The sequence below is a fragment of the Ctenopharyngodon idella genome, chromosome 8, assembly GCF_019924925.1.
Source record: "Ctenopharyngodon idella isolate HZGC_01 chromosome 8, HZGC01, whole genome shotgun sequence".
Taxonomy (NCBI): Eukaryota; Metazoa; Chordata; class Actinopteri; order Cypriniformes; family Xenocyprididae; genus Ctenopharyngodon; species Ctenopharyngodon idella.
In genome coordinates this window covers 25,243,400-25,270,444 of record NC_067227.1, presented here as the reverse complement: position 1 = coordinate 25,270,444, position 27,045 = coordinate 25,243,400, and the positions used below count along the sequence as shown (strand labels likewise).

Sequence of the window (27,045 nt, the reverse complement as noted above, 5' to 3'; positions counted from 1 at the left end):
CCATATTTTCCATAAGGGTTTTTTTTTAGCCTATTGCACCCTATAGCTTTAGGCCATATTCAGTTTTGTTCTGAACTGATTATATTTTCAGGAAAAAAGTGGAGGAATGCAGTGAAAGAAAATAATGATTTCACTTGTGAATTATATTCTGACTGATGTCACTATATACTGCAACAAAAGCCTTGCCTACCCAAATAATAATGCACTGGCATGAATAATCACCCACCCCAACAATGGAAACATTATGTTTTAGGTTCTTGAATACCTCACGGTTAGGAATCTCAATTTAACATTACAAAATGATGGATTTACATTCTTATGTTTAAACAGAGCATACCTAGAAGAAAATATTGAAATGCTAACTTGAAGTTTTTAGATTATTTGAAGCTGCTAGCATCTGTCAAAGATTCTGTTTGGTTTTTGCCTTATTTAAAAGTGACTTTGTAAAACAAGTGACTTTGTAGAACTGGCCAACTTCAAATAGGACAGTTTGTTCTGCTTCATGAATTATTTATGAAGCACTAATTTAAAAAGTGGTACACAATTCCAAGGTCATATCAAATACTTGCAATGATTATCATAAACGTAATGAGATATGCGACACAGCTCAGTGTATGTAAGCATACATGTAGTCTATGCTTTTGAAAGCAGTTGATCACTTCTTTTTTCATGCAAAACTGGCACTTGAACCATTGGTTCCTAGATTATCAGCTTGTCCCCAAGGACCACAAACTCACTAATGAAAAGAATAGTAGGCAACATTTATTCAAATGCAATTTCTGATGCCAGAACTGCACAAGATGTTTTTGTATGCTGGTAGTTTCCTAGTCAAAATGGGATTTTGAGCCAAAATGTGGACATTTGGTCTTGTGGTGTGCTATCACTTTATTTTAGAGTCTTGTGATTTGTGTGATATCAAACAGGATCTCATCTCCTTTTATTTAATTTATTCTAGGACTTTCTACGTTTTGAGGCTGAAACCTCAACTTTTATCTGGGGGACAAACAATGCAAGAGAATGCCTGCAGCGGAGAAAATCAATTGGAGAGTGTGAGTGCACTGAAATCATTCATGCTATACACATGCACAAACAATTAACCTCCAATATGTGTAACTTTTATCAAATGCACTGGACACTATGCAAGCTTTGAGTAATTACTGGAGTCAGTTAAGAGGATTATTAATAATTATTGGGCACCAATGGACTTTGACTGGTTAAAACTCAGAACAGATAGTACAGGTTCAAAGAGAGTGATATTCACGAAGATGTTTTCACTTGATGAAGCAACAAATGGAAATCATTGCTGTTTACACCTGTGATATAGTACAACATCATCTGAATCCTTGCCTACAGAAGGGTTTGAGTGTGTTGTTTAAAAAGAAAACAAAAAAACATTAACTTGTAAAATGGTAGCACCCAACGGGTTATTTAACACAAACAGGTTGGTGGCAGTGATTAATGATCTGAGCTGTGAACCAGCGGTTGTCCAAGATTGAAACCCCAGAAGGAGTGACCCATGAACTGGAGTGTTGCTGAGTTATTCTACCACCTTTGTGTGCTTGTGCAGCACTTTGCTATATGAGAAATGCATATATACCTTTTAGAAGTATTTACGTTTTCCACAAAAATGTTAAGCAGCACAACTGTTTTCAACATTAAGAGTTATAAGATTTCTTTTGGAGCACCAAATCAGTATATTAGAATGATTTCTGAAGTATCATGCGACACTGAAGACTGGAGTAAAGCTGAAAATTTAGCTTTGACATCACAGGAATAAAATATATTAAAATAGATTAAAATTAATAAAATAATTTTTTGTTTCACTTCAAATAATGATCAAATAAATGTAGCCTTGGTTAGCAAAAGAGTATTCATTAAAAAAAAAAAAAAAAAAAAAAAATCTTACCAACCCCAAAATGACCATTTCTCTCTTTTTTATTGCATATTGATAGAGGAATATAATTTGTATAAACAGAAATGCTGAAAGAAGTCAATGCTTTATCACAATACTTCTGTACTGATACTATTCAATACTATTCAAAGTAAGTAAAATATTATACTTAAAGGGTTAGTTCACCCAAAAATAAAAATTCTGTCTTTAATTACTCACCCTCATGTCGTTCCACATCCGTAAGACCTTCGTTCATCTTCGAAACACAAATTAAGATATTTTTGATAAAATCCGATGGCTCAGTGAGGCCTGCATTGCCAGCAAGATAAGTAACACTTTCAGATTCCCAGAAAGCTACTAAAGACGTATTTAAAACAGTTCATGTGACTACAGTGGTTCAACCTTAATGTTATGAAGCGACGAGAATACTTTTTTGTGCGCTAAAGACTTTTAAATACGTCTTTAGTAGCTTTCTGGGCATCTGAAAGTGTTAATTTTCTTGCTGGCAACGGAGGCCTCACTGAGCCATCGGATTTCATCATCTTAATTTGTGTTCTGAAGATGAATGAAGGTCTTACGGGTGTGGAACGTAATACAGCGTGAGTAATTAATGACAGAATTCTCATTTTTGGGTGAACTAACCCTTTAAATCAATTTTCTGTGTATTTTAGAACCTCAAAACTAAGTATCTTACTCCAGAATTATTCTGCTTTTTGGAAATAATCAATGAACATCTTAGAACAGAAACATTTTACAATAGCAGTCATTTTGGGCCCACTTTGCATATCCCAATTAATCAATTCACCCTTGGAAAACAATTTATGTTAAATTTAAATTACTTAATTGTATTGTTTGTCATAGTTATTATACATAGTTAATATATTATAGTCTTGTAGATAAGGAAATGTTAACATTGCATAGTGTCGAGTTTACGGTGGTTGCCATTTAGTGGTTTGGGGGAATATAAAATGAAACTTTTTTTATGGATCCTGGGGGCCTTTAGCCTCATTATGCCCTATATGTAAGCTTTTAAACTGAAATATGTCTCTAAAATATATCTTACAGAACTAGTCTCAAGGAGGCAGATGAAGTGAAGTCTTTCATCGGAAAGATTAATGAATTAAGATTCGCCATTGACCTGTTGTCATTTAGCTCTAGGCTACATGATAAGAGACACTCATCGCTTGTCATCACCTGTGTAACCCACGTTACTGCTCACATCACAAAAGCCCGGGGCAATGCTGAGGCTCCACTGGAACGCTATAAAGAATTTCATATCACTGTGATTCATTTTTGGTGCTTTAACTCTGTATTTCAGGACTCAATGATGTCTAAAATGTTTTTAAGGACTACTTAGGACTTTGTCATTTAGAAGTGCCTTTATGTGTGAGTTACAGCTCATTTAGTCCATTTTAATTTTCAAAACATCCTTTTCACAATTAATATTTTTCATTAAATGTGCAATGAATTTTTCTTTAGTATTTGAATGACAAGTTAAACTGTCTAGGCTATACCTTCCCTGAAATTCTTATGAACACTTTCAAATACCTGCTGACTGAATCCCTGAGCAATTCTGAACATTTGGATTTCAAACTACAGTAAAAGAAGAAAGAAAAATTGTCTGCTTTGATGTCTGTTTGTTAAATATCATCAAATCTCTCTTAATAAAATACCTCATTTGGATGCCGGTCTTTACCCATGTGACACCTTAATCATTCCCCTCTGAAATCACATTTACCAATATTTAAACGCAGTGGTGCGCTACAAAGCATCAGTGACGATAATTAAAATGTTGATATATTCAATGCCTCTGTGAAAACACTGGTAAATGGATCAAAGGTTTACATATTTACTCGCTTATTTATTTATAAGTTGGCCGATGATTTGCATATTTCATTCAGGGAATAAGATTGAGGTGTTCCCCTGAAAGGGAGCACGTTTCCTTGTGGTTAATGCGTTTTTCACGGGATGTGGCTACAGCCATCCGAGTAGACAGGTGAGACATTGTTTAATGCTCTCACCTTGAGTCAAAAGACATTTATTTTCTGTTCAAAACTCTTATTTCACAGTCAGGCGGCGATGATTTAGATAAATTAGTTTTTAGTTCATATCTGATTTGTCATCAAAACTAAAATTGCTTGTCAAAAATCGATGCAATTTAATCCTCTACCTCCTCCCAAAATGGGGCCACTGTATTTTTATACAGTATGTGTGGTGTCTGTGATTTTTATATATATATATTCTATATTGACATGAAAGCATCACACAGTTGTAGCATATTTGCACATCCATGATTCGCATCTCCTGTTCTAGCACATCCCAAAGCTGCTCTATTGGATTGAGATCTGGTGACTGTGGAGGTCCATTTGAGTACAGTGAACTCGAGATGTTCAAGAAACCAGTTTAGGATGATTTGAGCTTTGTGACATAGCGCGTTATCCTGCTGGAAGTAGCTATAAAATGGGTACACTGTGGTCATAAAGGGATAGTCATGGTCAGCAACAATACTCAGGTAGGATGTGGTGTTTAAATTATGGTCAACTGACACTAAGAGGCCCAAAGTGTGCCAAGAAAATACCCCCCATACCATTAAACCACCACCAGCAGCCTGAACTGTTGATACAAGGCAGGATGGATCCATGTTTTCATGTTGTTTACGGCAAATTCTGACCCTACCATCTGAATGTCACAGCAGAAATTGAGACCAGGCAATCTTCTATTGCCCATTTGTAGTGAGACTGTGCAAAAAAGCATGAAACTTTAGAATATCCCTTTGCATCCACACTTCCCCCCTTAAACCCCCTACAATGGCATTAAAAATGCATTACATCTAACTTGCTTGCTTTGAAAAGGTAAATTAATTGTTCTTGAAGGCCAGAACTTTTTTTAAACTCTTCAGTTCACATGGGACACCTTGTTTTGGCTTTCAGCACTATCTAAGTGAACACAATTAAGTAATTAATAATGTATGAGGTGATAAGGTAAACCTCCTGAGAGATGTTTCTATAGAACAGAACACAAAGGAAAATGTCAGTGTCAGAAAAGAAGCAAATACCTGTCTTTGAGAACAGGTACTCCTTCACTTCCCCTTCAGTCAGAGATCTAAATGGGTTTTGACTAAGAATTATTAAATAATTTATCTTTCAGGATAATCGAACTTTTTCATCGCATTTTGGGGAGCCAAAATCAGTGCCTGAAGGACAATGAGTGCGGAGCCTCTTTGTGTGAATCAATGGTGATTTGTGTGTTCTTTGTCCTGAGGCTGTTTGGAGAGAGCTGGTCTCTCTGTATCAAATCGATATAGCCTTGTTGTATCCAGAGGGGAGTGATGGTTCTCTCATGCGTTTTCAGAGCATATTGTAAAAAAAAGAGTGGAATGATGAATGAATTGATGGATATGTGTCACATGATCCTTCGGAAATCATGCTAATGATGATTCTGTGCTCAAGTAATGTTTCTTATTATTTTAACATTTTGAAAAAGGTTGTGCTGAATATTTTTGTAAGAATTCTGCTGCTATTTTTTTCAGGATTTTTTGTGTGAATAGCAGGTCACATATATACTATTTTGCTGTTATTGTAATATATATATATATACACACACATATATATATAAAAACACTATTTTGTTGTTGTTGACTTATTCATTTGTCAAATTCAGAATATAGTACTGTAAAACCTTTTTACATATGGTCTCATGGGCTGATCTACTTTGGAGCATATATATTTTAGATGTTGCAATTCCAGTGATTTCAATATTATTTAAATGTTTTATATATATATTCAAATTAATTAGGCCAAGGTTAATGGAACAAAGGTCACTTATTCATTATAAAAATTAAAAGCTAATGGTCCATTTAGATTATATGAATACATTAGTTGTTTTAAAGGGATATTTCACCCAAAAATGCAAATTTCCTGTTAATTTGCTCACCCTCAGGCCATCCAAGATGTAGTAGTAGGTAACATTTTTTTTTCAGTTGACTGTTAAACAATAAAGATTTTTAGTTGAAACTGTGGTCTTTGGTGATTCGTATAATGCAAGTCAAATAGCTAACGTTACCGGGGGGGGGGGGGGGGGGAATCATACAGGCAAAACAAAATAATACAAGTGTTTCCTGATACATTGAGGTCTTATGAAGCGAAACTATCAGTCTCTGTGCAAGAAACTGAACATTACTTATAACATTATTACCTGCAATCTACAGCCTCGGCAAACGGTCCTGACCGCGTTCATGGCAGTCTGGAGCGCGAGCTAAGACAGCTCGGAATTGGGATTTTCCCCACCTTGTTCTTGGAAATAACGTCTGGCACGCCCAACGCCACTCAAAGTCGGACACTGAACCTTTGAACTCAGGCTACTTCGAGCGAGACGCGTCATTTGACTTCATTTCCAAGATGTCGGCAAGTTTTTTTTTTTTTTTTTAAATTATGCTTCAATAATAAAATTAAAGCTTAATAAAAACACTGAACATCGAAGGGAACACCTGGAACGCAGTAATAAAATAATACAATTGAAGCTTTTTTTTTTTTTTTTTTGCTTTTCGTCAGCTGTTTTCAAAGCGATTTTCTTTTTTTTTTTTATTCTGTTTGCCATAATTGACACAAAAACAGGATATGCTCTTCTTGTGTCATGGCGACATCATGTGCTCAACATGTGAACGTGACGTCTGATTGCCTGGAACTCACTGAAGTCTGAAGGATGACATTTAATTTGGGATATTCCCACATCCAACCTTGTCTGGAACGCATCATATGGTTCCTGTCGCAGTATGATGTATGCGCGGGAGCAAACTCACACGTTAGGTAAACTGACGCTGTGTTTGTTTACTACAGTGAGGGAGGGCGCATGTGTTGTACTTTACATCAAAAATCGTACTTACTTGTGCTTGTCCTGGATGCAGCAACCTATATGCGTGATCTCACAGATTCTCAACGTTTGAGCTTCCGCGCATACGTCATTATGCGACAGGAAGCTCGCGCCGAAGACTCTCGTGAACGCTCTCAGGACCATTTGAGATTGTGAATTACAGGTAGTAATATTGTTGTAAATAATTTTCAGTTTCTTGCACAGACGGAGCGATTCGCTTCGTAAGACCTCAATGTATCGTCAGGCGCCATGAGTATTAATTTTATTTTACCTGTAATATGTTTTTGACTTTCAGTGACGGTCGCCATTGACTTGCATTATACGAATCACCAAGGACCACGAACTATCCCAAAGTGCCAGGCTGAAAAATCACACTTAAACGGTTAGTTCACACAAAAATGAGATTTCTGTCATTAAGTACTCACCCTTATGTCATTCCAAACCCGTAAGACCTTCTTTCATCTTCGGAGTGCTGACTCTGTATTGGCCGGCTCCTGTCAAACATCACATGCATGTGTCGTGGTGCTCACGTGACCAGCGCCAGCCAATACTGAGCCGGCGTTCAGATATAAACACGGAATTGCTGCACTGTGTCAACTGCACAGGAGACTGACAGGCAAGAGAAGAGATTGTTGAATAAAGTTTGCACACAAAAAGTATTCTTGTCACTTCATAACATTAAGATTGAACCACTGTATTCACGTTGACTATTTTAACGATGTCTTTACTACTTTTCTGGAGCTTGAATGACGGTTATTACATTGCTTTCTATGGGGGATAAAAAAAACCCTCTCGGATTTCATCAAAAATATGTTAATTTGTGTTCCGAAGATGAACGAAGGTCTTATGGGTTTGGAACGACATAAGGGTGAGTACTTAATGACACAAATTTCATTTTTGGGTGAGCTAACCCTTTAAAACCAATCAGATAACAAATGGATCATTTTTGAAAGAACTAAATTAGACTATGTTTTTAAAAAAAATCTCATACATAAGTGCTCTATTACTGTTATGCATTTGAGAAAAATGATTAATCAAACTCTCATCCTTTCAGGTCTCAGATTGTTCTCCAGAGTCCCCAGACTCATGCTCGCTGTCCTGCATGGAGCCCTTTGCGGTCCGCAGGCTTTCCTGTCGGACCATCCAGCTGCCTCCTTTGGCCTTCAGGCAGGCAGAGCAGTACTACTGTGAGAGGAAACCAGAGACCGAGACGGCCCAGCCTCGACCCACCAGCCTCCCGTTGAGAGCACCCCCCCTCATTGCCATCACTTCTGCAGATACAAGCAGGTAATCAGCTGGGATTTTATTTTTATTTTCTCATTGTGCATCATTAGTTTTGTGTTCCATTTTGCAGAAAGAGAAAGACTGTACATTTTAAATGTGTATGTTTGTTGTCAGTGTTGGGGGTCACGCATTACAAGTAGAGATTGACCGATATATTGATTTACCGATATTTTCCCCGATATTTAAGCATTTTACCATAATCGGATATCGGTTTTGTAATATTTGATTTACCAATAAACGCCGCCATCTTGTGGGTGTTTTGAGAATTGCGCACAGGATCGCCATTACGGCGCATTACCTGCTTTGCTGTAATTAGTAAACTCTATTTAACATAACAGCCATTAATGCACAAATTAGATGTGTTACATAAATGCCTAAAATGTAGCTAGTTTATGCAGCTTGTCTCTAAGAAATAGAGACAAGCTCACAGAGTCACAATAATCTGTTAAATCCTGTCCCAATAAAGATGTAACTTTGCATGAATTAAATAATACAGCCATGAATGAGCACATGTTGGAAATAAAAGCGCTGAATTTAATTCTCTCTCTGTTGTCTATGCTCATCATTAGTCTCGTGAAGTCATCTGCATTTTGCTGTTCCCTCAGCGGGTTGATGCTCAGGAAATGCTCCTCCAGCACGGCCACCGCATGTAACTTTTAACAAGGTTCACTTGTTTAAAACAACGTATATAAACATTTACTGTATCACCATTAATTCGCTAATAAACATCCAAGTAAACACAACTCTACGGAAATTAATTATTTATTATCTCTGCGAGCGTTCGCAGTTTGAGTATAGTTCTGTGTAAATGCATAGATAAACAGCACTTTGTCAGCAGATATTTCATAATCTAGAACGACAAATACATTATTAATAATTCTGATATAACATACCAGTTGAGAAATGCAATAAAATACGATGTTTTGTTTGTTATATTCCAATATTCCAGAGAATATTATTCAGTTATTTAACATTATCCAGCAAATTATTATTAACTCTTTAGCCTATTAAACAGCTTAAATCTACTAAAACTGTAGTTTAAAATGAAATATTGCATTTCTGCAAAGTTGATATGACTCCTGTCTTTAATTTATTTTCTCCATTTGAAAACATTAGACATTCTACATTTATTTTGCTTATTGTTAACATTAGTGTTGCTGCTGATGCTTTTTATAAATAAAATTATTTTTGTAATATGAAGATTAAAATTAACATGAAAGACTACTAATTTTCAACAAAAACAGTTTAGTAACAGTTCACTTTTTTATTTTTTGCACTTTCAGACCCCACTATTTATTGGTGTATAAATAAGATTTGTTTTGTTTTCTATGCAAGGAGGGAGTGATTGTTATAAATAAAATGGGTTGTTCAGTTCAGTGGTGTTGTAATCGTGTCAAAAACAGAAGTATAACAGTAAATAAATATCAGTTCTCCATATCGGTTATCGGGCACATAAACACACAAATTATCGGTATCGGTTCTAAAAAAAAAAATTAATATCGGTCGATCACTAATTACAAGTAACGTGCGTAACGTAATCAGATTACTTTTTTGATTTATTAATAAATTAAACAGTAATATTTGAGTTAAGTAATGCATGTTACTTTTCAGTTTAACAACATAATTACTTTTTTGGGAGTAATACATTAACTTTACCCAACACTGTTTGGATTTTTTACATTAGCAAAATTAAAAAGCCAATTTTCATTTGAGTAAATCGTTGAGACTTTTACTTTCAAACATGTAATTAACAAGGGTCAATGAACCTCTTACAGAAACTTCAAACCTGCTTTTGTCTGATCTAGATGTGTTAGAGCTAATTGTACTTTTGATCTGTTTGTTTCCTCATGCTTTGGAGACTTATTACAAGAACATTTGTTTTTGTCAAAGTCAGTGATACACTTTGATTGTGATTGCTGTTCTAAACAGTAGCCTATATGTCTTGGTTTATATTGTGTCATATTTCTTTTGTAAATACATTTTAATGCATGTAGGTATAATATAAATATTTCAGATCAGAAGTTCTTCACTTATTTTGCTGGAGAAAGGAGAAAACAATTGACCCAACACTGAACCAAAGTTGACAAGAAATGTCCTTATAATCATTATCACAAACTGCAGGTGATAACTGTAGATACCGTTTGCACAGATTGCAAATAGTGTTAGATACTGTTCGCACCAAGTCTAAATATCAACAAACAGCATCTTGTTTAAACTAAATGCAAATAGTGATAGATGCTATTCACACAGGGTAAATAGAAGTGAAATGCTGCTTGTACTAAAGGTAAATTGTCTGAGAATTGGCAGGCAAACTTGAAAATAGTGAAAAGAGCCTCTGCCAACAACAAGGTTATTTTCACATTGTGTAAACAGATTCTGTCAACTTATAAACATGACATAGTCTAAATGGAAAACTTGACATTTTTATTTTAAGGTAGACATTTTAGTTTAACAAAGATGTACATATTTTTTTTTTTTTTTTTTTTTTTAAAGTTTTGGTTTTTACATGGCTTTGTAGCCTTGTGATGTTTGATGAAACATGGTGGAACAGTTCAGCGGTCCAAAGAAGGAATACAGACCAACCGAAGACAACTCAATCATAGCTAGCAATTTTCTCATAATTATCATCTAAAGCAAAAGATGATTGACAGTCATGTCAGCTAGAGACATAGAATCTGTCAATCAAGCGCTCAGTGATATGCAACATCAGCTCCCGTCTACAGCACATAGAATTTATACATGCACACAAGGCTTGTTTTTCCCATCTGATCATGGTAAATCATTTTTTAACACCCCAGGAGGCCTCAGTCTCCAACTGTGAAGACTGGAAATTTTTTGAAGTTTAGACATTCACAAGAGAAGATTTTTACTTGTATTGCAGAAACTGTTGCTAATACTCATCACCAGTATGAACTATTGTCTTAATTGTGTTATACTGACCAGTATTGGGTCGTCTTCTCTGAATAAGCCTTGCGTCTTGATTGTGTGTATGCATCATATTCCTGTTTCATACCAGGCTGTAATTCACAAGGTCATGCTCCCCTCTTTACAATTCAGTGAATATTCTAATATGCAGACTTCAGTGGATAAATTGTCTCAATTCTTCTTCCCCCCGTTGCCTCTAATGGAAAGGGTGCTTTATCAGACACCTCTCTATTACACACACTTGTCTTTGAATTGCCTTCCTGTCAGCGCTGTGTCATATGCAGGACAGTCATTCTAACAAGGCTTTGGTTTTAGTGGCTGAACTGAGGGTTGTCTCGCATTGTATTTGAGTGAAAAAATTATCTTCGATAAAAGAGAGAAGGGGCAAAAACAGATTTGCTGTCAAAAGTAATTTCATGCTTGTAACTTCAGGATTCTGTGTGGTTGTTTGGTGATTATCGTTCGCTCAGGTTGAACCAACACCTAAAGGCTGCTGTCAGTACTGCTCAGCTCATGTGAGGAAACCTGAGTGTATGATGACCTGTCAGCAGACTTAGTCACCTTACATTTATATTTGTATTGAAAAAAAAACAAAAAACAAAAAAAACTGCACTATTTTTAAAAAAAATGCAAAATGTAATATGTGATCCTGGACCACAAAACCAGTCATAAGGGTCAGTTTTTTTTTAAATTGAGATTTATATATCATCTGAAAGCTGAATAAATAAGCTTTTGCATTTGTTAGGATAGGACAATATTTGGTCGAGATACTATTTGAAAATCTGGAATCTGAGGGTGCAAAAAAATCTAAATATTGAGAAAATTGCCTTTAAAGTTGTCCAAATGAAGTCCTTAGCAATGCATATCCACTCACAAAAATAAATTGTTGATATATTTACGGTAGGAAATTTATAAAATATCTTTGTGGAACATGATCATTATTTAATATCCTAATGATTTTTGGCATAAAAGAAAAATCAATAATTTTGACCCATACAATGTATTGTTGGCTATTGCTACAAATATATCTGTGCGACTTATGACTGGTTTTGTGGTCCAGGATCACATATAGAAACTAAAAATTTTATATATATTTTATATATATAGAAACTAAAATTATATATATATATATATATATATATATATATATATATATATATATATGTGTGTGTGTGTGTGTGTGTGATTTATTTCTGTGATGACAAAGCTGAATTTTCAGAATCATACAGAAATTATTTTAATATGCTGATTTGCTGCTCAAAAAACATTTATTATTATTATCAGTGTTGAAAACAGTTTTTGCTGCTTAACATTTTTGTGGAAACAATGATACCATTCAAATATGTGTGGTAAGATTTAAAAATAGAGAGAATTTAAAACGTTTATTCATCAAGAATGCATTAAATTGATCAAAGGTGACAGAAAAGAGCCATTTATAATGTATAATGTAATGAAAAAGATTTCTATTTAATAAATGCTTTAATAAATTTAATAAATACATTTAATAAATGCAAATAATTGCTGTTCATAGAACGTTCTATTCATCAAAGAATCCTGAAAAAAAGTATCACCATTTCCACAACATTGATAATAATAATAATAATAAATGTTACCTGAGCACCAAATCAGCATATTAGAATGATTTCTGAAGGATCATGTGACACTGAAGACTGTAGTAATGATGCTGAAAATTCAGATTTACCATCACAGGAATAAATTTCATTTCAAAATATATTAAAATAGGAATCAGGGGCTGTAACATTTTATCTTACCACTAAGAGTTCTCCTAAATAGCAGTAAAAGTTCTTAGCTAAGAGTTTTCTCTTAAAACCTATTCACAAAGCTGCTGAGACAAACTTCTACTAAGGAATAGAGAGAAGTCTTAAGTTAAGAGTAAGGGCGGGGTTGACCTCGTTGCTATGGATGATGTCAACACGCTTATTAACTATGCACACAGTGATTGGCTGATGGGGGAGGAGTCTGCATCAGCGATCATAGAAATATTGTAGAATGAGGTATCATGTTGCCATATTAAAAAAAAAAAAGTTTTTAAAATACAAATGTTGCCATATTCAAATAAAGATTTTAAAATAAAAATGTTGCCATATTCAAATAAAGGTTTTAAAATGTACGCTAAGTGTCGCTAATTAAACTAGTATACGTTCAGCTAATTTTCAGCCTCTTACATGTCTGCATCTCGAGAGAATGCAGAATTCCAGCGACAAATTATGTTTTATAGACAAAGTTTGGGAGGAGCACGTTCAAACGGGCTATCTAATCAGCTCGAGAGGAGGTATACAGATGAGAGCCGACTCACCTATAGTTACCTCGACAGTTTTCTGCATTCCTCTGCAACCCCTCACTCTCGGCTGGGGATACGGGGAGAACTCTGGGTTTGGGATAAATTCCAAGCTCGGAGCCCTCGATCCCCTTAGACAGCACGCAAAATATGCTTGTTATATATATTTTTTTGACTCTATTCGATTATTTGTAAATGTGACCTCGTGAAAACAACTGCCACAGATAATCGGACATTATTTATTCATTTATTAAAGATTTATTTTTGCCGTTTTATCGTTGATTAATTAATCATTTCTATTCTATCTATTATTAAATATTAAATATTTAAATCAATGAATATTTATTGCATTTATCAAGAAAAGGTTCAGCACCCAAGGCTCTATCGTTTTTGTCTCAAGGATGTACAGTGTCTTTGGGCTGATTGCTGAGGCGGATTGGCAGCAATGGCCATTAGGATTGTTTGTGATTTGGTCTTAGTGATTTAGGAGTCCTCTTGACTACTCCTAACTTTTCACAGATTTAGGAGCTAGTTTTAGTGCTAAAATGCTTTGTGAAATACTCTTAGAGCAAAAAATTAGGAGTCCTAAAATTAGGACTGACACGCCCATTATTTTTAAGAGTTTCTCCTAAATCGGTAAGTTAGGAGCTACTTTTAGCCTTAAGATGTTTTGTGAATACGACCCCTGTTCTTTTACTTTGTAATAATATTTCGCAATATTACTGTTTTACTGTATTTTTGATTAAATAAATGCAGCCTTGGTAATAAGAGACTTAAAGGGTTAGTTCACCCAAAAATGAAAATAATGTCATTTATTACTCACCCTCATGGGTTTCCACACCCGTAAGACCTTCGTTCATCTTCGGAACACAAATTAAGATATTTTTGTTGAAATCCAAAGGCTCAATGAGGCCTCCATAGCCAGCAATGACATTTCCTCTCTCAAGATCCATTAATGTACTAAAAACATATTTAAATCAGTTCATGTGAGTACAGTGGTTCAATATTAATATTATAAAGCGATGAGAATATTTTTGGTGCGCCAAAAAAAAACAAAATAATGACTAATATAGTGATGGCCGATTTCAAAACACTGCTTCAGGAAGCTTTGGAGCGTTATGAATCAGCGTATCGAATCAGCGTGTCGAATCAAACTTTTTACAAGTACTGTATATGTAGCCCCACTGCACCTATTTTTTTTCTTCGTCATATAACTGGCTATCACGAATAAATAAGGATTTTTCTTCTTCTCCAAGTTGTTTCCCCATTGTGCTACGAGCATTAGGCTCCTCCTCCTGGGCTGTCAGTCAACCTGTGCCCAATAAATATCGATCTCCTCCCAGCATCACTTCTGTGAAGTGGAGATGAGAGTGAGAGCGCTTGGATGCGTTTTCTGTCCAGTCAAGGCGCGAGATTGGGATGCTTATATTGTTGCATGGACCGCGAAGATTCGCTGGTTTATTTGGGAAGCAATTTAACGGGGCAGGCGGAGTTTTATGTTATTGTGGACATTATGATAGAAGCGAGCTGCGATGTCTATAGACGATTAACTATTGGACGGAATGGACCAAGTCAGTATAGTGTACATCAAAAATGACTTTTCTGTTTATATGCATTTGCAGATTTCACGTATAATGTTGCTTTCATGGAAACAGCACTAATAATGTACTTTATACTACGCTTTCTTATGGATGTTATCAAAGTTTTGGACAATTCGCACCAAAGCTAGTTGCAATAATTGCCTCACAAAATACATTCTTTTGACGAATTTTAGCGAGTGGATACACTGCAAGAATGGACGCGGGAAGCGATGTATCAACTTTGGTTTCTTCCGGTACTGATAATGCCCCAAAACATCTTTGGAGGCAACAGAACCCGGTTCCTCTTCAAATCCAAAACTCTCTCGGCTCGCGCAAGAACTTCCGAGTGAGACAGAGAGGGTTTTCCGACACGGAAAAGTACCTGAATCCCAGAAACATGGACCGGACATATGCCGTGGACACCGGTAACCGTCCCGGTTTGAAAAAATCCAGAATGTCATGGCCATCATCCTTTCAAGGACTTAAACGGTAAGAATATGAATTTGCCATCATGTCCTACTAAACAAAATAAATACTTTATAAATACTTTAAACGGGCTTTATGTAGTAGAAAATTAATTTTGTTTAATTAATTATAAATTAACTTAGTTTGCCTAATACATAGCCTATATATGTTTATATTATTAAATGATTTTCTTACTAATTGATACATAAATAGAAAAGGATACATGTGTGTGTGTTTGTGTGTGAAATAAGCATATACATAGTTTTATATATATAACTTCAAAGCTGTGAAACTTGATTTGTTACAGTTGGTATTGGGGGAGGGAATAAAATGTATATAAATCTAAATTTTGGAATATAAATGTCTTTAAATTATGAGATTATGCAAACATGAAAAAAAAAACTCAATGGGATGCCATCTTGAGAAGCATCACAGAAGTCATGCAAGTACAAGGTATGTGCTTTACACCATTCAGTGCTTTGTGCTTTTCTAATTGGCTGGCTGTGATTTTTGTTATGGCATGTTTGCTTTCAGTCTGGAAAGAAATAAGGCTTTTTGCTGGAATCTTCCTGGTTATGACACAGTGCTACAGATGGATTGCAGAACAGATTGACACAGATATGGGTCAGAATATTATATAAATAGGTTTAAGTATAAATGGCCTGTAGTTAAAATACAAGCAGGTTAGCAAATGTCTAAGCAAAAATTCGAATGTTCAGGTAATTATAATCAATATTTCTAATTAGCCTAGAGCATGATGCATGGCTTCTCTTGATGAGTTTGTGCATAAGTACTTTTCACGTCTATTGCTCTCTTGAGAGCCCTCTGGAGAACTGCTGTCCTTCACGGCTCCTCCTTCATTCACCGAATGAGAAATAAGACTGTTTACACCCATCACAGACTAATTCATTGCAAGCTGAGCACCAGACGTTCACATTTAGTCCCTGTTGGTCTAGTACTTGGCAAGAGGAGTCCAATGGTTCAAATGTTCCCTGAAGGGAGTGTTTATCAGAGAGCCTTAGTTACAGGCAGAAATATGCAGATACCCTTGAATCAAGCTAATAATAGACCGTTAGTCACAGTTTTGATACCTTTCAGTCAGAGCAAAGAAATATTTCCTTACCTTTATATTTTTTTTCTGTCCTCACATTGCCAATTATATAAACAGTGGTAAATGTCATATCATTCACCTTGACAGACGTTGGAGATTTCGCTGTTTTTACCTGTCTTTTTCCTCAATGATTCCTCTCTAAAATGTTAGTATTTTTTTATAACACAATGTATGTGAAAACAAATCAATTTTTGTGTCTTCAACCTAAGCGCACCTGATTTATGACGTCAGAGTTCAGTATAAACACAAATGGAAGAAAAGCAAGTCCTACTTTCTATCATTAGGCATATAATTGCTTCTATAGTCCATTTAAATCCATTTTCTCATTACCGTACATGGATTTCCTATGAGACTCACGGAGGGGGTGAAATTCAACCCCACACATTTAGACCACGACCAGACTGTATGACTCACTTTAATGTGAATGTTATCGCAATTTTAATATCCAGGGCCACTGAGCCCCTTCATTTTGAGTTTTCCTTGCTGAGCAAATTGGTCTGTGTTTGTGGAATGATATTTAAGATCTGCACATATGAACATAAGCAGCTTCAAGCAAATACGTTTTTTGTGCTTTCAAGAAAAGTTAGGTTATATACATTTTTAGATGCATGGACAAAAATAGCAACATCTAGGGAACAAATCTGTGCCTGCTTGACTAGGATTTTAGACTTACGACTTTCATTGCAATTACCTTTTAATGGTATAAAATGCTTTTTGATGACATTTTATCTGATTTTAATGCTCAAGAATGATTTTGTATGATATTTAAAGGACAGAATGGATTGTAAGAAGGTCTTTTTGTGAATTATGGCTGAACCTTTCTGCTTATTGCCTCCTTTGTGCATTGCACTGAGGATCTGACTTGAAAGGATCCAATATCTGCAAACACTGTGCACATGTCTGCCGCTCCCAAGGGGTCATTGTCGCACTGGTCCCTTGAAACACCTGAGATGTGAATGTGTTTATGCTGCGCTGCTGTGTGCGAGGGCTGTTACATTAGACCCCTCGGTCAGCATAGTTCATCCTGATGGATGACGTTATTAATGGAGAGAGCAGCTAGTAGTTGTGACACTAAAGATCTTGTTTGATTAGCTAATGATTGGGGACGGGAAAGATTGTGTCATCATGGTGAGATGAACTCCTGTGCACTGTGGTGATGTGTTTCAGGCAGTAGTTTTTGTTTTTTATTCAGCATGCTAATTTGACTGATTTTTTTATACTGTCTCTCAGTGACAACTTTATAGTGCAGATATTCTGCCTGTCAGACAGCATGGTTTTGGTGTCTAAAGTAGTCTCAGTTGTACTACTGTTTTGTACACACACACACACACACACACACACACACACACACACACACTAACAGCTAAATCCCTCAGAGACCTGATATGCACCATGGTGCAGAACTGCCTTCGGATGCAGACAAAGCTTTTTTGGTGTCCAGGCGCACAGTTGCTTTAAATCTAGATTGCTCCTGGTGTGCATGGAGAGCTTCTTGTAGAAACCGAATAATAAAACCGATACCAGAGCTGGGCAATATATTTAATATTGATGATATATTTGTGATACATTTCCAGATATAAAACTAAGCAACATCATGAATATTGTAAGTATTTTAACGTTTGTTTATAGGGCTAATTATTGGCCAGAATTAGACAGTGGTGTTTTTTTTTTTTTTTTGCATGATTGATTCCCAGAAAATGAATGAACTGATCAGTGTATATTTTAAATGCAATGTCCATTGAATGTGAAAAAATGTTGTTTTATGGAGAATGAGTATGAGAATGTTAAGACAGATGTTAAACTTTTTAAACTTAAAAGGCATTTGTAAGTTTCACTACCATTCAAAAGTTTTGGGTCGGTATATGGTGTTTGAAATAAGTTTCTTCTGTCTATCTGTCTGTCTGATTTTTTTTTTCTTTTTTTTTTTCTTTTTTCTTTTTTCTTTTTTATAATTTTCAGTATCATTACTCCAGTCTTCAGTCACATAATCCTTCAGAAATGCTGATTTGCTACTTAAAGGATTAGTTCACTTTCAAATAAAAATTAGCCCAAGCTTTACTCACACTCAAGCCATCCTAGGTGTGTATGACTTTCTTCTTTCTGATGAGCACAATCAGAGATATTTTAATAAAAATGTGTAAAACTCTTGCAGTTCAAAAATCTTACACTACGTACTATTCAACTTATGGAAAAAATGTAACTGACGTGATGCCACTTTACACTTTCTTCGTAACTTGAATGCGGAAGGCGGTCTGGCGGAAGCTATATTTTACTTCATAACTTAAATATGGATTTATTTATTTATTTATTTTTTACACAAATGCATCGCTTCACTTCAGAAGGCCTTTATTAATCCCCTGGAGCCATGTGGAGCACACGTTTATGAGGGATGGAGGTAGATGAAAGCACTTTCTTCAGCTCATACTCGTGAACCCTGTTCACTGCCATTATAAATCTCTATGCGTCAGGATATTTATAAAAATATCTCCGAAAAATCTTACTTAACCAAACTTTTGAATGGTGTATATTTATAATATATATTTGTGTTTTGTAATATTTAAAAAAAATAAAAGCTTCAATACCCAGTCTTACCTGATACAGAGCAGATTAAATGGCATCATCATCCCTTACAGTATGTGAGTTGCCAACAGATCAATACTGTTAGATTTGTATTCTCTGTAAGTCTAAGTTCTGCAATACACTTCAGATTTGATTGCAGTGATAACTGATGCCTGGCGGCCGAGGCGTTCACCCGTGATGAAGAGTGCTGTCACTGGTAGAGCATCCGTTCTATCTATAAACACAGGGATAGAGTGTCTCCCATGAGTGGTTTGATTTATGTGCGGCAAGAATCGGCGTTCACATTGAATTCAGATGTGGTGAATCAAACTGTGGTGCCATCATGTGCTAACGTGAAAAATTTGTAAATTCATGGTAAATAAAAAAGGCAGGTCTTCCCAGGTTTCCGGTCAGGGGAATATCAGAGAATTTTTGGTGAATCCAAAATTTCCATTGGTTTCAATTCACATCTTCACAGAGGCTTATCTCAGTGCAGAACCTAAATGCTGTAGCCCTTTGCAAATGTAAATTTGACCTGTGTCCTCCTAAATGATTCTGCATAAGAATCAGTATTTTATGAATAGGCACTGTTAAAAAATAATTCTCCAAAATAAAGTACAGAATTCACTCCCATGGTCTGCAGAAACAAACATGACGTTATTAGTCATAGAAAAACAGGCTTCAGGGGGTCTGTGGCGCTGAAAAGAAATTTATGTCAGAAATGAAGAGGACAGATGCGCTCAGGGGAACCAATGTTGCTCTAGTTTTTACGTATGCTGGTCACCCCTCCCTCAATTCTCAGTTTCTTGGAAACTTTTTTGACTTGTCTTTCTCAACAAATGTTTCTTTTGGGTGCAAGTACACATAATAATTCTTCTGATTCTCTGAGGTATGGGTGGGCGGTATGACCAAAAATTTCCATCTAGTCATGTTTTTGTATAGTGACTTGAATATTTAATGACTTTTAATTGAAGTTTCTATGTGTGTGTGTGTGTATATATAAGCAAGGAAGGATGCATTAAACTGATAAAAAGTGACAGTATTCTTTTGAACTTTCTAGTCATCAAAGAATTTTGGAAAAAAAGGTATCATGGTTTCCACAAAAATATTAACAGCACAACTGTTTTCAACACTGATAATAGCAAGAAGTATTTCTTGAGCACCAAATCAGGCATTATAATGATTTTATTATTAGAATGATTTATGACTGGAGTAATGAATAAATTACATTTTTAGAATGTATCAAAATAGAAAATTTATTTTAAATTGTATTAATATTTCACAATATTACTGTTTTACTGTATTTTTGAGCAGATAGATTTCTGTCAGATTTTAGTATGCCATTTTATAAACCAGTATAGCTGACACATTTCTACTGTATATGTTCCACCATACCCCTCTCAGGAATACATTTTTTTTTTTAATCATACTGCTGTTCTTCTCTGTTTTGAACAAAATGCATGCAATCATGTCCTTTTTTTCTCTAAGGTTTTGAGTTGGTGTTACATGACACCTCTGGAGGATTATGTCCGTTCTCTTAAGCTCGATGCTCTGATCCCAGGGGTTAGACTACCTGCAGCCTGTACCTGTGTTTATGACTCACGCTAGGCTTACTATTCCGCTTTCCCTGGCAACAATAGAGAACATACATCATCTTGGCTCAGGACTGGGTGGTGTAGTGACTGAAATGCAATATATTTGAGATTTCTATGCTTATTGTTTGTTTGCGTATGCTTCATGCAATTTATAACAGAATAGAAAATCTCCTGCATGAATGATCTAAGAAACCCACACACCTAATATAGGAGGCTCAAGGACGGGCTTTGAGAGGTAAAGATGAAACGCGCCGGAGAAAATTAGATCACCAAATCTGAATCACTTTGCTGAAAGTTATTTTATTATTGGCAAATTAATATTCATTCGATGTCAAAGCAAAGAAAACAGCTTGAAGGTGTAGGACAAGAAAGTTCTGTGTCAGAACAAAGTATCTTTTGACCACACACACATGCACATTTGTGCGTTGTGGTGCAACAGAATGAGATCTTTTACTTTCGCTCGAGGTAATGTTGTACGGGATTACTTGGGGGACTCCTCAAGAGCGGCTGCTTTCTGATTGGTCGCCTCGCTGCGCGCACCGTTCGCCTCAGCGGTCACCTTGGCCTAAAGCATAATGGAAGGTCACATGGAGGTGTGAGGTAGACAAAGACTTTGGCAATTACAATATTGATTGTTTTAGAAAATAGGGCTGTTACCCTAACATATTTGTTAATGGATTTTTTTTCATTGTGTTTTTTTTTTCCAAATTATGTCTTCCACCGAGTAGGGTAATACCCAAGGCTACAGGTTCAGGGCCACATTTCTAGGGTCCTATTTTTTTACATTTTTTTTTTTGTTGTGTATGTACTAGCAGTTTATGCTATTTCATAGCACTTTATATTCAATTCTGTATTTGTATTATTCATTGTCAGGAATGATTAAGTTGTTTAATTACTTAATTACTTACTCTTGAAACATTTAACCTAATTTGTTTCAATATATGAGCCTTTTATATTCTGTTTTTAAATTCAGTTTTAGTGGAAAGAAACACAAAAGTAAGATATTTTCTGTGTATGTGCAGTTAACAAAGTGCGCTACAGAGTAGTTTGTTTATTAGTACGCTAATAAATTAAAATATGATTACAAATTCCAGTTTGTACCATCAAGCACCATAATGAACTGTTTTTGCACAGCTAAAATAACTGAAAAGCAGATGACACCAAAAGCCTCGAACATTCAAATTTTAAATGGCTGCACCTGCTCTTATGTTAAAAATAAGGTGGAAAGATAATAAAAAAATTGAATAATTTCTTTGGGTCTAGTCTTTGCATCTCTTTGTTTGGGGTTTAATTCAGGTCACCTCTGTTGGAGTAGAATTGGCTGTGTGTTGCTGTCATAAAAAACTAGGGTCCGGCTAGAACCGCAGCCTCCAGTATTGCATGAATATAGTATTGGTTCCGTCTAACAACCTACAATGATTATATCCTTCTTTCGATACCATTTTATCTGTACATGCAGTCATTATGTCAATTAAGAATAGTTCTGTCAAGAATAGAACCACGTAAGTTTTGTTTAATAATATTCTGTTTAATAATAAAATGGATGTATGACATGTTTCTCTTGTAGAACATTTGAAAGCTTGACAGTTTCTTTCACCTATATTGACGCAAAATGCAGTGGGGTACCATGGTTTGAGAACACACTGAAAAACAGGATTTAAAATCTAATTTAACCATGGAAATCAATGGAAAGTCTTTGTTTTAAATTTTCCGAAATACTAAGAAACATTACAACGTGATGTCTAGGTCACTAATCAAATAATCAAATTCGTGACATTAACCATGTGAACTTCTTTGTACAGATGGTCAGATGTTCTTCCACTGACCAACATGTTGCTCTTTGGATCATTCTCTAATAATCACCAGGTTACACAAACATTTGCACCCCATTTTATGTACTCCCTTTGTTTACATTCATCAGTGCCAGTCTCCTATTTAAACCATCCATACTGATACATAGACTTAAGCCCTCAAGACATCTGCCAACATCATAATTTTGTAGCATTTAAATATCATGATACCTCTGTTTTGTTATGAAGATATTGGTAAAATAATTGCAGAAGGTTAATAGTTAATTCTGGTGACCACTAGGAATATGGACTGGAAACTGGCTGTCACTCACTTTCTTTTTTAATTACCTCATAGAAGCACTTACACTGTATGTAAATTATGCAGATGAGATGCAAAGGCCATCTATATAGCCCAGTGGTTTGATAGAAGGCCTATGAATATTTATGAGATGCCAGCTCAATTGTTGACAGCTTTCTCAGACGGCATTTTTTTCCTGCAATATTTACAAGTTTTATCTGACCTATTCAACATGAATATGATTGTGAAGTCCATCACAGATGTAGATATATGCAGTAAATACAAAAAAAAAAAAAAAAAATTGGACATATAAAATGTGTGTACAATTACTTAGAAGACATGCTAGGGTTCTTTAGAGTTATAATGTTCCAGGAAGTCTGCTTAATCAATTACCAAAGAAGCATGTCAAAATTATTCAGGAAAATAAGATTTTCTTATCAAGGTGATAAAATGTTGTGTAGCAAAAATGAGTACACCCTCCTAAAAGTTACTAAATAAAACGTTTGGTGTAAGTTTAAGGCAATGTTTGATCAACAGGTAAGTATGTTGAACCAAAACATTTAAAGAGAAGTAATTTCTTGACAATTAAAAGTGTTATATAGCCCACTGAATCATTCTCAGACTTAATGCTGACAACAATGGAACCACTTGGGAGAGAACTGTCAGGAGACTTATTTCTTAGCACAAAAGAGGACAGTGGTACAAGAGGATTACCAAGTCATTGTTTTAAGTGTGAAAATATAGCAAAAATAACACAGAAATTCAAAAACAATAGACTTGTGACAAGGTCCCTGAAATAATCAGGCCTTCATTTTAAGCTTTCATTTAGTGATTTTTTTTTTTTGCTAGACAAAGGGCAGGAGAAATACCAAGCGACTGTCTCAGAGCCAGCAAAAGCTATGAAAAGAGTGTCTGTTTATCTCACAGAGTAAGATGCAGCCTGCAGAAATGACATGCATGGTTGTTGTTCTCACTGGAACTACCTACTGTAGCCAAAGCACAATTTCCAAAGCCCATATTTACAAAATATAGATTCTGGGAATCAATACTCTGGTCTCATGAGACCAAATCAATCATTTTGGATCTAACAACATCCAAAATGTTATGGTGTTGCTAGAGGAGGAGTACAGTGAGAAGTGCCTGGTTCCCACAGTAAAGTTCAGTGGTGGTAAAGCTTTTATATAGGGATGTATGAGTGCTGAAGGTGTGAGGGAGTTGTGCTTTATCAATGCTGTCATGAATTCCTACACCACTGTGTAATTTAATACACAAACTTGAAACGTTACCCTTTCCTCATTCCCTGCATTGTTGGGCATTTTTTCAACATGACAATGAGGATATGCATTCTCCCAAGCTGAAAAACCTTCTGTGGACATGTATTGCACTCAATCTTAACACTCTCGAGCACCTGTGGGGGATTCTGTAGAGACGAGTTGAGCAACACTCCCCATTAAAGATCAGGGCATTTAAGGAGCTCATCATCCAGGAGTTAAACAGGAAAGATGTGACAATTTGTCATGAACTTGTACATTCTGTGCCAAGAAGGGTCAGAGCAGTATACTCAAAATTATGGAGGGCATACTAAGTGCTATAATATTATACATTTGTTGAATTAAATCTAGGGTGTACTCATTTCTGCAATCCTTAATTTAAACAAAATTGGCTAATTTACTTATTTTATGGCTATTAATGACATATATTTCTCAGTTTTTATTATGTATATGTTTAATACATTTTAGTTTTGCCATCTTTCCATGAATTGTATTAGTGATCATAAAGAAAATACGTCTTTTTTATTTTTTCAGAGGGGGTGTACTCATTTATGCTGTGCACTGTATGTGTGTGTGTGTGTGTGTGTATATATATATATATATATATATATATATATTAGTGTTTTTATTATCATTTTTTTATAGTCTACTTTGTTGATAAAGATGTAAATGAGAACAAGCTCTAATTTGCAAACTAAAATTGTAGTGGGATGAAGTGAAGGAGGAGAACATCAGAATTCAATGCTCACTACCTTTTACACACAAAAATGGCCAATTTGCAACCTTTTTTTTTTCCTCTCTGCCCTTTCTTGTACAATTCTTTCCTCTCCTTCCCTGATGACCAATTACCTTGTCAAGGTGCAACCTGAGCTTTCTCTTTGGAGTGCTGATTTGTTCAGGATTCCTCTGGTTTATGCCTCCTTGCTCCCCTAGAGATCTGCAACAGTATCTAGGGTATCTCCCATTTATATGTTGCATAATATATCCTATAAAAATATATCAGGATTTGAAATATAAAGGAATTAAATGTATATAAATAAATGGAACTGAAGGTCCCTTCTGTGCAATAAATGGGCGTCTGACAGTTCTGGTATGTACTGGACTCACTACCTACCTAACTCTAATGAGATGTCCGGGTTTGAAAATTCCACACCATTCTTTGACAGACACGAATAGATACTCCTTTATATTGTTTCCTTGTATGTTGACATCCTAATTTACGTCAGGCAGTGTGGCTTGCAGAATTGTTGACTGGGAGAGAGCAATGCAATGAAATGTCTTTTACTTCAGTTTGTCTTGCTTTATTAAAGCACAAATGTCCTTTTTTTTTATCAGTTTTGCTTGGCTGCGTAAAAAGACCCTACTGGAGATTTCTGGCAATGCACAGCCTCTGTGTCTCATTAAAACGTGGGTGTATATGAGATTAATTGCTGGACATGAAGTTTAATATTGCTTCATGCCAGAGGGGTAGGCAAAACAGACGTGCCTCAAAAACTCTAAAATATTTAGTTTTACATTTGGCCCATATTGATGTCGTAAATCAGGTTGGTGACTAATAGATTGCTTCATTGTTTAGAAGGAAATTAACCCACAGCGAAGCATGAAGTTTTTTTGTTGTTGAGTTTTCGTGTTTATTGGGCTGTTATTGGCTTCTGCGGCTGTTTGTTGTGGTGGCTCCTAAAGGCTTTTGAAGAAATGGCTTCCAGGGAAGTGATAGGCCAACTTCATTGCTAGCCTCCTTGGTTTTCCCGTCGCCTTGAAGTGTCAGACCCCCTGAAGGGGGAATCTTTCAGCTCTGCAGCCCTGCAGACACATCCATGTGTTTGGGAAGGGAAAGGAATAGATCACAGGACATCAGATAAAAGATTATTACGTATACACTCTCACATTCAGTTCACCATCTGTGGCAGATACTAATGCTGTTGCATGTTTTTCACCTTTTGTGTCATTTATTTGAAAGTGAGTCTAGTTAATGACACAAATATTTTTATATTAAATATATATTTAAATAAAACAGATCATATGCTATTAAAATAATAAAAAATATAACATGTTATATTTTTATTATTTGTAATGCTTTATTAAATGTATTATTTAAAAATAGTATTATTTTAAAAAATTGATCAAATCGATAAAAAAACTATAATAATAATATTTTTATATTTTAATCTTATGTACTAAGATACTAATACTTACATACTAAGATTACTAAGACAAATGTGCATTTTATTGAATATTTAATAATTGTAAACAAATGGACAAAAGCCTAACAATAGCAAACAAGAGATGTAAACCCTAGTTCTGCAATCTGTGTTCATGCGTTTTTGGTCAGTGAGAGGGACAAAATGAAGGCCATTGCTGCATGTGTTCTGAATGATGATTACAGTGGAGGCCGTTAGTCTATTTTAGGAGTTCTTGCCCCGTGGGTTATACACACCTCCCTGGGTAAAACGTGACCTGTTTCTCTTCTGGTAAGAGCTCTGTCCTCGGCCCCCTCTTTATGGTCCAAACTGACCATGTGCTAAACCTTGAAATTCCCAAAACACCACTTCCTGTTTGAGGAGCAGCAACAAAGATAACACAAGTTTGATCATTTTGAGTGGGCAATCGCCTGGCCCAAGACATTAGTGCAGGAGAGCCAATACAAAAACACATTGAAACCTTGGAGACAAAAAGAGCATTGGCTACATTTACATAATCTGAATTTTGTTGTATCTTGCTTATTTAAGTATCCAAGCGTCATGTAAATGCATTAATAATTTAGGGATGGAATGCTGTATTGACCAATCAGGGGCCATAGAAGCAGAGTATTTGTTTGTATATGTTTTGAAATCTTATACCCACCTAGTTTTTAAAAGTAACATCCAGCTTAAAGGTTATTCTGATGTAGTTTACATAAATAGATGACATGCTACATGTTTAGAAAAAAAGTCCTCATTAAGGTAAAAAGGCCTCTATTCAGTTCTAAAAATTTGAAGGGACAAATATTGTTCCTTTAAAACAATAAAATAAAAATAAATAGTTTATTTACTGATTGGTTGATTTGATTGAAGGGGCAGTATTTAAATTGGAAATTTTCTAATATTGTGTTGCTCCCCTTTTGCTGCC

The 27,045-nt window shown here is 35.5% G+C and overlaps 1 protein-coding gene across 3 annotated transcripts in view; it reads left to right on the top strand.

The window, feature by feature from the left end:
- Window positions 1-27,045, top strand: part of LOC127517499 (cAMP-specific 3',5'-cyclic phosphodiesterase 4D-like) — a 136,472-nt gene that overhangs the window by 6,921 nt on the left and 102,506 nt on the right. The window contains exons 2-3 of one of the 3 annotated variants that reach the window (XM_051903247.1): window positions 956-1,049; window positions 7,815-8,047. In XM_051903247.1, the coding sequence (XP_051759207.1) occupies window positions 1,008-1,049; window positions 7,815-8,047 (275 nt within the window). In that variant the 5' untranslated portion in view covers window positions 956-1,007. Of the gene's footprint in view, window positions 1-955; window positions 1,050-7,814; window positions 8,048-14,728; window positions 15,338-27,045 lie in introns of those variants that run through there. The other 2 variants (XM_051903256.1, XM_051903248.1) reach the window with 2 other exon arrangements.